Genomic DNA, 15,846 nt, shown 5'->3' with positions numbered 1-15,846 from the left:
TCCTTGCCTGGTCCGTGAGTTTTGGTGTGCGGCCCTCTCTTGGTAGGTTTGTTGTGGTGCCATATTCTTTCCATTTTTTAATAGTGGATTTAATTGTGCTCCGTGGGATGTTCAAAGTTTCTGATATTTTTTTATAACCCAACCTTGATCTGTACTTCTCCACAACTTTGTCACTGACCTGCTTGGAGAGCTCCTTGGTCTTCATGGTGCCGCTTGCTTGGTGGTGCCCCTTGCTTAGGGGTGTTGCAGACACTGGGGTCTTTCAGAACAGGTGTATATATACTGAGATCATATGACAGATCATGTGACACTTCGATTGCACACAGGTGGAGTTTATTTAACTTAATTATGTGACTTCTGAAAGTAATTGGTTGCACCAGATCTAATTTAGGGGCTTCATAGCAAAGGGGATGAAATCATATGCAAGGCACTGTACATCTACATTGAAAAGTTCAGTGAATGAGAATTCCTGAGTAAGTTCAAATTCACTACTGTGGTTCTCTTTTTTTGAGCTTCCAAGAATTGAATCATCACCAGTGCTGATTTCCTGATAAGTTTGTTCCTCTCCCACTTCAGTCTTTCTCAGTTCTTCAGCACTGACATCCACATTTGAAAGTCCACCGAGTGAAACCTCCTCACTGGGCTCCAACTTACAGATAAAATCAGATTTGCATACCACTTTGTCAGCTCTCTTGTCTCTTCCTTTACTTCCTCTGTTTTACTGTTCTTCAGTGTCTGCATCCATATCTGTGAGTTTATTGTATGACACCTCTGAGGAGGGATCTATTTGCATCGAAATTACATCTTTATCTGTGACATTGTCCATTTAATCTTTTCCTTGCCTTTCAGTTCCCTGCACGTCTCCAGAGACATCAAGGTTTGAGTTTGTGGGAGATGGAATCTCAACTGTCTCAATATTACCAGTTTCATCTTTTGTTTGAGATTCAGTCAGCTTACCATTTTTTTTTTGAGAATTCATAAATAATTATACAAATTATGGGTATAATAAAATAAGTATTCAAATGTACTGAATGTCAATGTTCTCTCTAATAATCTACATCGCAGGTCCTTATACATTTTGACTCCTTTGACATCTTCTGACTCAGACTGGTCTCTTACTGCGGTTGTGCACATGGTGGCTCCCTTACTCATTTAGTAGAATATCAGGGTGCAGACTTTTCCCAAAGCTAATGAATGTACCTCAACCTTCCTCATTTGCAGCAAATGCTGTGGGGAGGTGACTGATGTAGATTTTGGGAGTGATGATTTAATGTCAGTCTTTTCCTTTCAGGAATTGAGAGGATTATTTTAGGCCTATAATACTTGTGTTGTTCCACCAATTTGGTGCCTTTTAGAGAAGTGTAATTTGGCCTGTGTGCAACAGGGAGTAGCAATTGAATGCAAGCTTTACAAAAACATTTTACATTTCAAAAAATGTCTTGCCTGTCAATCTGTGGGTAACAGGGTTGACGTGTTATGCCCGACCCGCTCAGTTTTCAACCACAAAATGCCCCAAAACAGTAGAACCAGCGCACCTGCTTTTACACTATGATTACATGCATGTTTAAATGTTTCTTTAAAAATACATTTTAAAAGGAATGGTTTCACCATATTAAAACAAGAGTTCAGTTCACATAACAGGGTTGACTTTAAAAGTAGGGACAAATGTAAATGAATCATTAACCACATGAAATAAATAATAATCTTCAGAAATTACTGTCAAAGAAACACAATAACAATAACTTACTATTTACAATGATGGCTAAAACTTCGAGACATTTTGGGATTAAGTAGGTTAAAACTGTATAACAGGCGTTTAAAATTAAATATTAGTGCACAATTTGTATTTCTACTTAAAATTGGGATGCAAAAAGCACTATTTTCGTGGACCAACACATTGGTGTCCCGTCAGGCTTTCCTTATCTATATTTTCCACAAGGTTTTTGTATGTCTTTGCTAACCAAAAGCAACATATGAACCTGTTCATTCATCATGAAAAAAATGTCACTATGGCAAATACCCTTATGGTAACTGGAATAATCATTCATGAGTGTCACGTTCTGACCTTAGTTCTGTTATTATATCTTTGTTTTAGAATGGTCAGGGCGTGAGTTGGGTGGGCAGTCTGTTTGTTTTTCTATGTTGGTTTTTGAGTTCGGCAAAGTATAGCTCTCAATCAGAGGCAGCTGTCAATTGTTGTCCCTGATTGAGAATCATACTTAGGTAGCCTGGGTTTCACTTTTGGGTTGTGGGTGTTTGTCTTCCGTGTCAGTGTTTGTCGCCACACGGGACTGTTTCGTTGATGCACGTTATTTTGTTTTGTTCCAGTGTTCTGTTGTTTAATATTAAACATTATGGACACTTACCACGCTGCGTTTTGGTCCTCCGATCCTTCTCGTTATTCCTCTTCGGGAGAGGAGGACAAGATCCATTACAATGAGCAATAAAACAACACGCCAATTGAGCCACATTTATTTTCTCCATAAGACTTGGTCTCTCTTGTTCTATTCTTTCAATTTAATATGTGGGAAAAAGGCGGTCTGATGCTGTCCCTCTCCTTGGGTGTAGATAATGTGCTGAGATGAGACTCACTCAGAAATCTTCAGAGATGCATCAGCTGGATTGGTGTTGACTTGATTCGGTGAGTTCTCTCTTGAGCAGAATATAGACCATTTAGCATGTTAAATTGATATTGCAAGAAAATATTTCACATTCAAGGCCCGTCAGTATCATATTTCGGTATACTTGCAACGCAAAGAACAACTCTAGATATATTACATACTCATTATTATTTGATTGATTTAGCCTGCTCAAGAGCTTAAACGATTTAAGCTATTAACACAAAACCAACTTCCAAATGTCCAGACTGCCCCAAGTTGGATTGCTTGAGATAATATTTTTGATAGCATTTATACTTTTTGGACTACAAAAATATTTAAATGAGAATCCAATGCATTTTAATGGCAAAAAAGGCCCATAGACTTGAATGGTAAAACAATTATAAAAATCTAGACCTGTCTCCTATACCGTTTAAGCTATCAACACCAAATCAATGTTGAGATGTTCAGACTGGCCCCACTTAGATTGCTTGCCAAAGATATTCGACACTATGTAACTTTTGGAACTATAACCTTTAAACTTTGCATAAATTTTAATGAGAACCAAAGGAATACATTGGTTGATATTCACAATGGTCCAGCTCCTATGTTATTAAGTTACAAAACCAACTTTAAAACGTTCAGGCTATCCTAACTTCAAATGATCTGAAATCTTTATTAACTATAAGTACATAAAATGGCATACATTAGCATAAAATAACTCACCAACATAAACTCCTGAACCGTTCAAGCTAGACACCAAACCAACTCTCATGTTCAGGCTATCCTAACCTAAAATTCAACTATGACTATAGAAATTCTCTTGAACCATTCAAGCTAGAGGTACCAATCCAACTTTTACACGTTTAAGCTATCCTATAGAATACATTTATCAATCAGCCAAATAATCTTACCTAACACCTACTTTTTTCCCCTTCAACTATAACCAGTCACTGCCACTACTATTAATTATTTCAAAACCACAAATACTTTAAAACAAGCACAACCACATTTTCTTCAGGAAATGTACTTTTCTAGTTTGATACAGTATGTTTACATTGAATACATGATTGTTGGAGAATCTGTCCTCTAGCCTGGCACACCACTCCAGGCCACTCTCTGAAGAGAAAATGACATAAGTTAACATCAAAGTACAGTTTCATTCTGTCTGTCCATTCATTATTGGTATAATATATACAAAAATATAGCTACCTTCTCGTTCTTTGAGAAGAGCGGGGAAGTAAAATGCCGCAAACGTGGGGATGACCTCTCGAAACAACCCCTCCAATATACTGCCAAACCCACGTGGAAGCCGAAGGTGAGTGTTTGAGAAAGGCAGACATCTTCTTTGGTTAAACACAGGTCTGCTAACGCGTTACTGGAATTTGGACAGATAAAGAATATCTGCGTTACTTGCTTTGATATTACTCTTAACTTTATCGAACTAATGTTGTGAGATTAATGTTAGCTAAAGTTCTGCAGTGTAAGATTGGATGCAACGCTAGCAGGAGGCTGCTGCATGGAGACATAAAGATATCATTGAACGTGACGTTACCTTTAGCTAATGTTTTTGGCCTCAAACAGTTTCGAAAAATGTTTGTTTTGCATCAGCAACAGTTAATGCCAGAGTGTTGATGCTTGTTGCTAGGAAACAAGGCTCTAACTACGGCAACGAAAGAGGTTCAAACTGAGTGAGTGAGATACCAAATAACACATGAAACCACATCATGACACAAAAGCAAGACTTTATTGGATGATACTCACAGTTAATTGTTTTCTAAAGTTATAGAAACAACTTGCAACAATTAAAAACATGCAAACAAAACAGCCAAGGATTAATAATATGAGTACAGTGACAGTCAGTTCTCACTTGCTCTCTCTTATTCCCTCTTTTACCATCTCCAGCCTCACTGGTTAAGAGTAGGTGATGACAGCGTACTCAGAGTTTGTGCTCATCTTCCTGGAGACCTCTCGGGGCTGGACATGCAGTCTATCAGCTGAGCGGGAGGCCTGCAGGGTGGACCTAGCTTTAGGGCCTGCCTCTTCTCTCCACCTCTGCAGGGGGGACATGAAACACACAGGATTCCATTTCAGGTGAGATTCAAATAAAGTCTCAACCTGTGACTGGTGCTGCATTAGCCAATAATAGCCATTACGCAACCTCCACTGACATATTACGTTGAATATGGTGAATGTCAGTAATATGGTCACATATGGCGATGTATGGTGTTGTTGATGTAAAATAATGTGGTGTGCTGTTGTAGAAGTTCTAATAATAATAATATACATATAATATACATACATACATTTTATTTGTAGAGCGCTTTCCATTTAACACAGAACTCACAAAGCAATAGTTTCCAATCCTCACCTCTCTATGGTCCCCCGGTGCCAGGTAGGAGATCTGTGTGAGTTCAGGTGTGCTGGCCCCTCGCATAGTAATCATTATGTCAGCATAAGGAACCTCATGATCACTCTGGCAATCTGGGTCAAAACAGGAAATGCAATGTTTTGTACAGTAGATTTTCTTAGTATACAAACAGCTTAGCAACTCAAATGAATGGTACATTCCATTATCTTACCAGCTGGAGTTATTCTCAGTGCCACCCTCTCACAATTAGTTAAGCATGCACCTATAAGATAAGTAAGTATCTTATATTATATTAAGTAATCTATTCGAATTATGACATTGTGTGAACTGGTTGTTTCAGAAATGTTGTAATATTAAACAAACATTTACCTGTTGTCGACCTTCCAACACTAGATCCTTCTCTTGATGTTGTGCTGATAAAAGACCAATAAACAAATTCCACATAGGAAGTCCACATAATAATTGCCAATGAAAAGTATGTTAAAATGCCTTAGCAAACATGCCACATTGCAAAAAAACCATACCCTGTACAGATAACAGCAGGTTTTCCTGAAATACACAGGAAATTGCATTAATTAAATATACTGTAATTATTAATTAATAACAACTTTGGAAAATAGGAATCATATTTTACAACATTCAGATTCAGAAACTGGGCATTCATAATTGAATTTACAACGTGTATACGCACCTTTGCAATATCGATTGCGGCTCATACATAAGAAGACAGCCACAGCTGCCAACACAGCAGCCACAATAACTGTCACTGTTGCCAACACTTTGACAACTGTGAATTCCTCTGTATTGAAGACAGCACAGAGACAAAATTATTATTGAATCTCAGTTTGCAACTCATTCGTCATTGCCTCAAACAGGGGGTCACTTTTGTTGTTTGCAATACATTTAAACATGTTTCACAATTTATTTTTAAGGAGTAGAATAGCAGCATTTTGTATCACCATTATCTATTATTGAGTCTTCGTGGTTACTCAACGCTGTCACCGATACATCTAAAACACAGAAAATAGTAGACATCAGGATCAAGTAAGCTAGTGAAATTGGATGGTTTTATAATATTTTGTGCCTATGTCATTCAACAGCCTCAGAGCAATTCAATTAGACTATTACAGAAAATGAGATTTAGGTTGCGTCTCATATGGCACCCTATTCCCTATATAGTGAACTTCTTTTGACCAGAGCCTTATAAAGTCTCAGTAACAGATCTCTCCAGTGAGACTTACCAGTAGTGTCCGTTGTGGCCGGGGCACTATGTCGACCTGGCAAAAGAAAAGACAATATAATTTAAAACAATTATCCAGTAATTACCGATGTATAAATGTATTAACGTTTTAACAGGATTAAGATAATTCATTTGAACACAATTTGTTTTTAGAGGTAACATGCACATGCTGTAAGAACTACAGTGTACAGTAGGTCATTTCAACCAGTTTTTTTCCCACCTTGTGCCTGCAGTGATACCAAAACCTCTATCTTGTGTGAGAAATGTTTGCTTTCGTGATCTTCAGAAAAGCAGGTATAGTTGTACCGAAAATCTTCTGTGGACAGATGTGGAAAATACAATGGTAGTCTGCAGAGGTCACCATTCTTTGTGACATTTGTTGTTTCTCTTGGCCTAGGACAATGAGGACAGTCTGAGACTTTGATCCAGTGGCCACGGACAAATCCAGATGAGCAGTTGTAGGTGCAGTTCAATACTAGAGGTTCTCCAACTACTGCATAGATGACTTCATGCTGTTTCTCCAGGTCGATACAGGTTACTGAATCTGTAATGAAAAAGGCATAAATTGAGGCAACGATTCTTCAGTCAGTAGGCCTTGGATATAAATATATAGCTTGAGGACATTTGATTATCATCAAGTAAAAAGTAGAGGAATTTATTTTACCTTGGTTTCCCAGAAGAAGCAGCAATGGCAATTGGGCAAAGATTAGCATCCTGACCAAATTTGTCCAGATCCCCTATGTTTCAACTATATGATAGGTTAGCTCTCAGAATTTGCTTGATTAAAAAAGACACTTGCACCACTGGTGTCACAGTGGGTTGTGCCATCATATTGCAGTATGCACCAGGTAGAAGGTACAGGAAGTGGTGTTCAACAGGATGCCTGATAAAAGTGTTCTTAACTTTCCATTCAAACATCTGCTTTTGTAGATTTGGGTAATGGAAAGATCCATAGGAAACATGAAACAAGATGACATTTTAATATGCATACTGAAATACAATTGCATTCGTGTGGTGTTTTAGAGTATACCCATGTTTTTTATTTTAATTTTAATGGTAATTTGTTGCTAGAGATCTTTTACAACTATTTCTTTGAATAAAGTACTTATTAATGTAATGTTAATGTATACATTCCACATTATATCTAATTACAGTTTTGTTTGGATACTTGATGTACTGTATGTAGCTGTCAACACAGATATTTAAATGTAAAGTACATGTACAAAATGGTTAAATATCTAAAGTATTTTTGTGAGCTTTTTTATACCACCTAAAACATGACAAAACTAGACAATTTAAAAAAAAAATCATTAATGTGCCCTTGTAGTACTGTGACTTAACAATGTCTACTTCTTGATACTAACAAACAATAGCAGGCTTTGTGTTAACGCCTGCATTGCACAACTGCAGCTATAGATTTGCACAGCAATTCACCCTCTGCTGAGGAGTGAGGCAAACAGGAAACATCCTACATTCATTTACCACAAGAAAAAGAAGAATGCTTCATGTAACAAAATGTTGAATAATTATATTTTGTCAGTCTAACGTTGTTGTCTTCTGACTTAATGTTTGGTACTTTGCACATATTGTAAGTTATACAGGATACTGTAAACCTATGAGAGGTATTTAGGGTTGTTCTGTTGTAACGCAAACTCAACTCAAATCACCTATCAAAGGTACACCAGCAATGTATCAGAAAGCTCAAACTGAAGCGTACCGTATTTTAACAGTGTTTTATTGAGTGTGTCGGGGACAAAATACAAAAAACTCTAGACACACTACATTTGCTGCAGCATTAGGCTGATAGTAACACTCAAATGTCTATTTAAATTTTCAGCCCACAACTGAATCGATCCTTTCATTTAAGTGTTGCTGTGTAGGTTGTATTTTGGCTGTCTGTTTGTTTGTGCTGTTAGAAAGTAGGGATAGTGAAAACAAATCTTTTCGAAGCACCAAAACAAATAACACATTGTGCCCAAGTCGCCCGGCTTGGTGCATCAACTATTGATAAACCTCTTGCAGTTTTTTCACTGCATTTGTTCCAAAGCCTGGCGAGGAAGTGGGTGATTGCATGTCTGAGTCTGACCTGCATTAATAAACAGTCATTCATTACCCACTTTTTCACCTCACCTTTACACTTAAGCTGTGGTTCATTTTTAGGAACGTCCTGGGCGTGTAGGATACGGAGGTGTCACGGATGACATTCCACACTGTGACAGCTGTGGCATAATACCAGAAAGAAACCTGTGCATACAGAACTTAATTTGATTGATTATTGGCATCGGCTTTCTTGAAACGGCTTTTTAGTTTTCATATACTGTCATCAGGAATCCTTGATTCCCTCCTCAAGAAGAAACAGTCCAGATCGAAAAAGAGGCCTTGACTGGCATAGCTTACTAGATGCATTGCATTCACTTTGGACGTGCAAGGTAACAGGAGAGCACATTGAATACCATTATATGACTGACCAGGAGGCTTCTTGGAATCAGGTTGCATCATGGTTCACATTTCACTTTCAATGACTGAGGTCTCAGTTTCATCCTTTGGTTCAAACGACCTCATTCCGATTGACTACACTGGGCAAACAGAGATACAGGTTAACGGGACAATGTGGAATTTATTTGACATTTTCTAAGAATGTATAAGTGGTACAGTGTTGGGTCTCTTCTGTTGGGTCTCTCAGCATTATGGATCAATCCTCTACTGAAACAACCTGCCCTTGCTTCAGGTATTTTCTCAAGTTGTTTTATATATTGTAGTACTTGACATGTAATACTTGTGTTCACTAAAACGCTCCCTCACTTGACATGCATGTATCACTATAATAATACAGTAACATAACTTTGTAAAGAGACAAACTTATGAGTGAATTATGTTTGACCTCTTTTTGTCCCTGACATTCATTCATGTAGGTCTCGTGGAAGTGAATCCTGATCTGGCCTTCAGTTTTGAGCAACACCGTAGCCCATGTCCTGAGGGAACCTACTTTTCAGCAGAACTCTGTGTGGAGTGTCCCTCAGGATATTTGTGAGTAGCAGACAATCTTTATTCTTTCAGTAACTCAATGTGTCAGCTTCCATTGTACTGTTCTGTTCATAAGACATAAGCAGATAGGTATCATTTAAGTGTCAAAAAAGTCAATAAGTTAAGTAAAAGGTTAGAAAATGCTATATGATTTTCGTTATAGCTGTCTTGGAAATGTGTCTGCACCAAGGAGATGCCCAGCAGGACAGTACAACCACTACACAGGAAGAGGTAGCATTGAAGACTGCAAGGTATTATATGAATTTGTCCTATTCATCCATCCTATGTAATATGCACTGTACAAATACTCATACTATATCTATGATATGTCTCTGTCTGCTGTAGCCCTGTTTGCTAGGATTAGTTAGCACAGAGGACAGAGTAGACTGCAGACTTTGTCCTGCCGGGTTCCGTTGTGATCCAGCCACTGGGACGCTAGATCCATGCCCGCCGGGACAGCACTCTCCAGAGGGACTCCTTCAGTGCCTACCCTGTCCCTTTGGGTCTGTCTGCCCCAGTGGATACCCTCAACAGGTATAGGTTGTGGTATTTCTTTATTCACTGCAATTGAGAATCTAACCATCACGTACAGCATATGTGTGTGTGTTTTTCGAAATAGTTTATATATGTTATAAATGAATATATTCATAGGTTGATCAGTGTGATGCAATCTTTAATGCACAAGGATGAGTAGGGTAAAGAGAAATCTGTGATTCTGTTTTCTTATCACTTTAGTGTGGACCTGGAGAGGAGCCCAACCCGAGCCAGACGGAATGCACATACTGCCCAGCAGGATTCTTCTCCACTCTGTGCAGTGCCCAGTGTCATCCATGTCCAGCAGGCAAGTCACCAACACTCTCCATTATGGAAAAATAATGAAGTTATAAGTAGAAGCACAGAGTTTTCCCTGGTCAGGTCAGGAAAAACTCCTGGCCCTGTTCAAAAGTGTATACGGGTGCAATCCTCTGCCTTTCCCTCAATGAAACTGTTTTGTCACGACTTCCGCCAAAGTCTGCTCCTCTCTGTTTTCGGGTGGCGTTCGGCGGTTGACGTCACCGGCCTTTCTAGCCATCGCCGCTCCATTTTTCATTTATTATTATTTTTTTGTCTTGTTCCCTGCACACCTGGTTTTCATTCCCCAATCACACTACATGTATTTATTCCTCTGTTCCCCCTCATGTCTTTGTGTGTGATTGTTTCGTGTTACGTGTCATTTTTGATGCGCTCTTTCTGGTGTGCGTTTATTCCGTGTTTTATATCACGAGGTATGTTTATTCGTTTGTATTTTACTATTGTGACTGTTTGCGTGTTTTTGCACTTTGGCATATTGGATGGAGGTTTCGACGCAGTGGCGCCCGTCTGTTGGTTTCTCCTGCCTAAATAAAGTGTGCGACCGTTCACAACTCTCTGCTCTACTGCACCTGACTCCGCTCCCAGTACGCACCCCATTGACAGGTTTCAATACAGACACCGGATTAGAGATCCAGTTATTACCTTCTGGGCTAAGTTTTTCAAAAGATTTAATCCAGATGTGGTCCCTCCTTTCTAAATGAAGGGGGAACAAATTCAGATGGGGTGGAACAGGATTCAGACAACACAGGATCACGTTGATCTGGATTAAAAATAAATAAATAAATAAATGGCCCCATATATTTTAGTGGAAGGATTGTACAAAGCCGGATGGAACATTTTCTATGAGATCAACTGAAAGTCATTTCTCACCACTCCAGGGAGCTACTGCCCACAGAAAAGGACCTCCCAACCTTTGGCCTGTCTTCTTGGACAGTGCTCCATGCCTGGCCAAACACAGTGCAGGAGCTGCAATGGGACCTCTCTATGTGGAGGCACTATGGTACCTCGCTGGAGTAGGACAGGGGCACAGCTAGCTCAGCGGTCAAGACAGCCTGCTTCCAACTGCCCTCCTGGGACACACAGGGACAGTGAGGAGGGAGCAGCCTGCATCGTTTGTCCTTTAGGTGACGTCATTAGATTTCTGTATAATTCTAGAGTAAAATACATCACAGTTAGACTCCACTAATAGACTTTGAGTTTAATATTTTGATTGACAGCGAGCGGTATAAATGTAAATCTATAAATTGTATTCCCACAGGTCATTACTGTGTTGGAGGTGTTGCTTTGCCATGCCCAGCAGGAACCTATGGACCCAAAGAGGGCCTACAGAGGGTGTGGGACTGCCCCCCTTGTCCAGCAGGTAAGCCTCAGGTCATCTCCACAGTGGGGATTCACTAAAGTTACGATACCAACATAAATGTATAGTCGTTGTACCAGAGGCTGACTTAAAAAAAAAAAAGTTGAAAAATGTATGTTTCCTGCGTCTTGTTTGATCTGCAGATATCTGCAGCGTTTGTGGTTTATGTTATCTTATGTGACGCTATGCCCATGGTATGATATGTATAGTGATGTTGTGTGTGTGCTCTGCTCTGCTATGCTTAGTTATGTCACGTCATCTTATGTTATTTCTATCGGCTGGAATGGATGAGTAATTGTAACACTTATAATAATACTCTTCATCAGGGTTTTACTGTCTGGAAGGCAGCTCCCGGAGACCGGGCTCCCTATTCATGTGTCCACAAGGGTATTACTGTGAGGAGGGCACAGAGACACCCCACGGGTCACCTTGCCCTGCTGGCACTGCCGGAGAACAACTGGGCCAGACAAGTAGGACAGCCTGCCGGAGATGTTCAGAGGGACGATTCTGTCCTGCAGGTAAGGCACAGTACAAACACACTGCACTTAGCTACTGGAAAGGAACATTAGATACAGCACCAGTCAAAGGTTTGGACACACCTATTCATCCAAGGGAAATTTGTTATTTTGACTCTTTTATACATTGTAGAATAACCCTGGTTTGAATCCAGGCTGGATCTCAACCGGCCGTGATTGGGGGTCCCATAGGGCACCGCACAATTGGCCGAGCGTCGTCCAGGTTTGGTCAGTTTAGGCCGTCATTGTAAATAAGAATTTGTTCTTAACTGACTTGCCTGGTTAGATGAATTAATATAAATAAAAAACTATGAAATAACACATATGGAATTATGTCGTAAGCAAAAAAGTGTTAAACAAATCAAATATATTTTATATTTTTCAAAGTAGCCACCCTCTTCCTTGATGACAGCTTTGCACACTCTTGGCATTCTCTCAACCAGCTTCATGAGGAATGCTTTTCCAACAGTCTTGAAGGAGTTCCCACATATGCTGATCACTTGTTGGCTGCTTTTCCTTCATCATAGCATTTGATGGGTTTTGCTACTGCACTTGAAGAAACGTTCTGTTCTTGAAATGTTCTGTATTGACTGACCCACATGTCTTAACTTCTTCGATATAGGGGGCGCTCTTTTAATTTTTGGATAAAAAAACGTTCCCGTTTTAAACAAGATATTTTGTCACGAAAAGATGCTCGACTATGCATATAATTGACAGCTTTGGAAAGAAAACACTCTGACGTTTCCAAAACTGCAAAGATATTATCTGTGAGTGCCACAGAACTGATGCTACAGGCGAAACCAAGATGAAATTTCAAACAGGAAATGGCCCAGATTCTGAAGGCGCTGTGTTCCAATGTCTCCTTATATGGCTGTGAATGCGCCAGGAATGAGCCTACACTTTGTCGTTTCCCCAAGGTGTCTGCAGCATTGTGACATATTTGTAGGCATATCATTGGAAGATTGACCATAAGAGACGACATTTACCAGGTGCCCGCTTGGTGTCCTCCGTCGAAATTATTGCGTAATCTCCAGCTGCGTGCATTTTTCCATTTTCTTCAGAGGAGAAACACAACTGCCACGAATTATTTATCATCAAATAGATATGTGAAAAACACCTTGAGGATTGATTCTAAACAACGTTTGCCATGTTTCTGTCGATATTATGGAGTTAATTTGGAAAAAAGTTTGGCGTTTTAATGACTGAATTTTCGGTTTTCTTTCTTAGCCAAACGTGATGAACAAAACGGAGCGATTTCTCCTACACAAATAATCTTTTTGGAAAAACTGAACATTTGCTATCTAACAGAGTCTCCTCATTGAAAACATGCGAAGTTCTTCAAAGGTAAATGATTTTATTTGAATGCTTTTCTTGTTTTTGTGAAAATGTTGCCTGCTGAATGCTAGGCTAATGCTATGCTAGCTATCAATACAATTCATTTGCGATTTTCATGAATAGTTAACGTTGCGTTATGCTAATGAGCTTGAGGCTATGATTACGCTCCCGGATACGGGATTGCTCGACGCTAGAGGTTAAAGTAATGATGGACTGTCGTTTCTCTTCTTGCCATAATATGGACTTTGTATTTTACCAAATAGGGCTATTTTCTGTATACCACCCCTACCTTGTCAAAACACATCTGATTGGCTCAAATGCATTAAGAAGGAAAGAAATTCCATAAATTAACTTTTAACAAGCACACCTGTTAATTGAATAGTAAAGAATAGTAAAGCCCCCTTTACTGACTCAAATAGCCGACCAATCGGCCTGTTACCAACCCTTAGTAAAGTTCTGGAAAAAATTGTGTTTGACCAGATACAATGCTATTTTACAGTAAGAAATTGACAACAGATTTTCAGCATGCTTATAGGGATCGACACTCTACAAGCACAGGGCAACACAAATGACTGATGATTGGCTGAGAGAAATTGATGATAAAATGATTGTGGGGGCTGTGTTGTTAGACTTCAGTGCAGCTTTTGACATAATTGATTGTACTCTGCTGCTTGAAAAACGTATGTGTTATGGCTTTACACCCCCTGCTATAATGTGGATAAAGAGTTGCTTGTCTAACAGAACACAGAGGGTGTGCTTTAATGAAAGCCTATCAAATATAATCCAGTTAGAATCAGGAATTCCCCAGGGTAGCTGTTTAGGCCCCTTGCTTTTTCAATTTTTACTAACGACATGCCACTGACTTTGAGCAAAGCCAGAGATTCTATGTATGCGGATGACTCAACACTATACACGCCAGCTACTACGGAGACTGAAATAACTGCAACAGAGTGGGAGGCAAAGAATATGTTAGCCCTAAATACTTCTGAAACTTAAAGATTTGTATTTGGAACAAAACACTCACTAAACCCTAAACCTCAACTAAATCTTGTAATTAATAATGTGGAAATTGAGCAAATTGAGATGACTAAACTGCTTGGAGTAACACCAGATTCTAAACTGTCATGGTCAAAACATATTGATGCAGTAGTAGCTAATATGGGGAGAAGTCTGTCTATAATAAAGCGATGCTCTGCCTTTTTAACAGCACTATCAACAAGGCAGGTCCTACAGGCCTTAGTTTTGTCGCACCTTGACTACTGTTCAGTCGTGTGGTCAGATGCCACAAACCTTTTGCAATTGGCTCAGAACAGGTCAGCACAGCTGGCCCTTGGATATACACAGATATATTAATAGTATACATGTCAATATCTCCTGGCTGAAAGTGGAGGAGATATTGACTACATCACTACTTTTATTTATGAGAGGTATTGACATGTTGAATGCACTGAGCTGTCTGTCTAAACTACTGGCACACAGCTCAGACACCCATGCATACCCCACAAGACATGCCACAAGAAGTCTCTTCACATTCCCCAAGTCCAGAACAGACTATGTGAGGCACACAGTACTACATAGAGCCATGACTACATGGAACACTATTCCACATCAAGTAACTGACGCAAGCAGTAAAGGTTTATTTTAAAAATGATTAAAAAAACACCTAATGGAACAGAGGGGACTGTGAAGCAACACAAACATTGGCACAGACACACGCGCACACACACACACACACACACACACACACACACACACACACACACACACACACACACACACACACACACACACACACACACACACACACACACACACACACACACACACACACATATGATACATACGCACTATACATACACTTGATTTAATATTGTAGATATTTGGTAGTGGTGGAGTAGCAGCTAATGGGGATCCATAATAAATACAAATACAAATACAAATTGAAATGCATTTCAGGTGACTACCTCATGAAGCTGGAAGGCAAAGGGTGGCTTCTTTGAAGAATCTAAAATATATTTGTTTAACACTTTTTTGTTTACTGTTTACTATTCCATATGTGTTATTTCATAGTGTTGATGTCTTCACTATTATTCCACAATGTAGAAAATAGTACAAATAAAGAAAAACCCTGGAATGAGTAGGTATGTCCCAACTTTTGACTGGTACTGTATATTGCAGAAATATATCTATCTATCTATTACAAATATATTTGAGAAATTATAAAACGTAGTGCACTGTACCGAAGTGCACTACTGTTTTACTTAAACAGTACATAAAACTATGTTGTCAGCTGTTCTTTAAGGGTTGTTACCATCCTTTTGTTTTTTTGTGGCAGGCTCTGCAGGCCATGGCTTGCCCTGTGCCCGTGGGAGGTTCTGCCCAGCTGGCACACTGGAGGAAGTGATGTGCCCAAGGGGTACCTTTACTCCTCACCAAGGGGCTCTAAGTAAGACATCACTTGCTTCATCTCTTTAACTATACTGAACAAAAACATTTACACAACTTGTAAAGTGTTGTTCCCATGTTTCAGAAATGTTCCATTCGCACAAAAAGCT

At 39.4% G+C, this 15,846-nt stretch overlaps 1 protein-coding gene and 1 long non-coding RNA gene across 2 annotated transcripts; both read right to left on the bottom strand.

Moving 5' to 3' along the window:
- Positions 1 to 3,243: 3,243 nt before the first annotated feature.
- Positions 3,244 to 4,227, bottom strand: LOC135551480 (uncharacterized). Its single transcript, XR_010457316.1, has 3 exons — positions 4,153 to 4,227; positions 3,810 to 3,975; positions 3,244 to 3,716 (listed from the first exon to the last, which is right to left on the bottom strand). It is a non-coding gene; the product is annotated as an uncharacterized LOC135551480 (long non-coding RNA).
- Positions 4,228 to 4,334: 107 nt separating this feature from the next.
- On the bottom strand, positions 4,335 to 7,016 carry LOC135551479 (uncharacterized). The gene is made up of 10 exons (XM_064982695.1): positions 6,873 to 7,016; positions 6,429 to 6,752; positions 6,210 to 6,245; positions 5,928 to 5,978; positions 5,660 to 5,767; positions 5,493 to 5,517; positions 5,338 to 5,381; positions 5,180 to 5,230; positions 4,969 to 5,081; positions 4,335 to 4,652 (listed from the first exon to the last, which is right to left on the bottom strand). Exons 1-10 carry the CDS (start codon positions 6,919 to 6,921, stop codon positions 4,512 to 4,514), a joined length of 942 nt encoding a protein of 313 aa, XP_064838767.1. The 5' UTR covers positions 6,922 to 7,016; the 3' UTR covers positions 4,335 to 4,511.
- Positions 7,017 to 15,846: the final 8,830 nt, after the last annotated feature.

This window comes from Oncorhynchus masou, chromosome 13 (genome assembly GCF_036934945.1).
Source record: "Oncorhynchus masou masou isolate Uvic2021 chromosome 13, UVic_Omas_1.1, whole genome shotgun sequence".
NCBI classification, from domain to species: domain Eukaryota; kingdom Metazoa; phylum Chordata; class Actinopteri; order Salmoniformes; family Salmonidae; genus Oncorhynchus; species Oncorhynchus masou.
This window is presented reverse-complemented; position numbering and strand designations above follow the sequence as displayed.

Excerpts from the sequence above, each read along its gene's own strand:
- LOC135551479 (XM_064982695.1), bottom strand. The coding sequence starts at position 6,921 with ATGCTAATCTTTGCCCAATTGCCATTGCTGCTTCTTCTGGGAAACCAA. Across the intron at positions 5,768-5,927 it reads AGACTCAATAATAGATAATG|AGGAATTCACAGTTGTCAAA; the intron begins GTGATACAAAAT and ends TCTTCAATACAG. Across the intron at positions 5,231-5,337 it reads TGTTGGAAGGTCGACAACAG|GTGCATGCTTAACTAATTGT; the intron begins GTAAATGTTTGT and ends CTTATCTTATAG.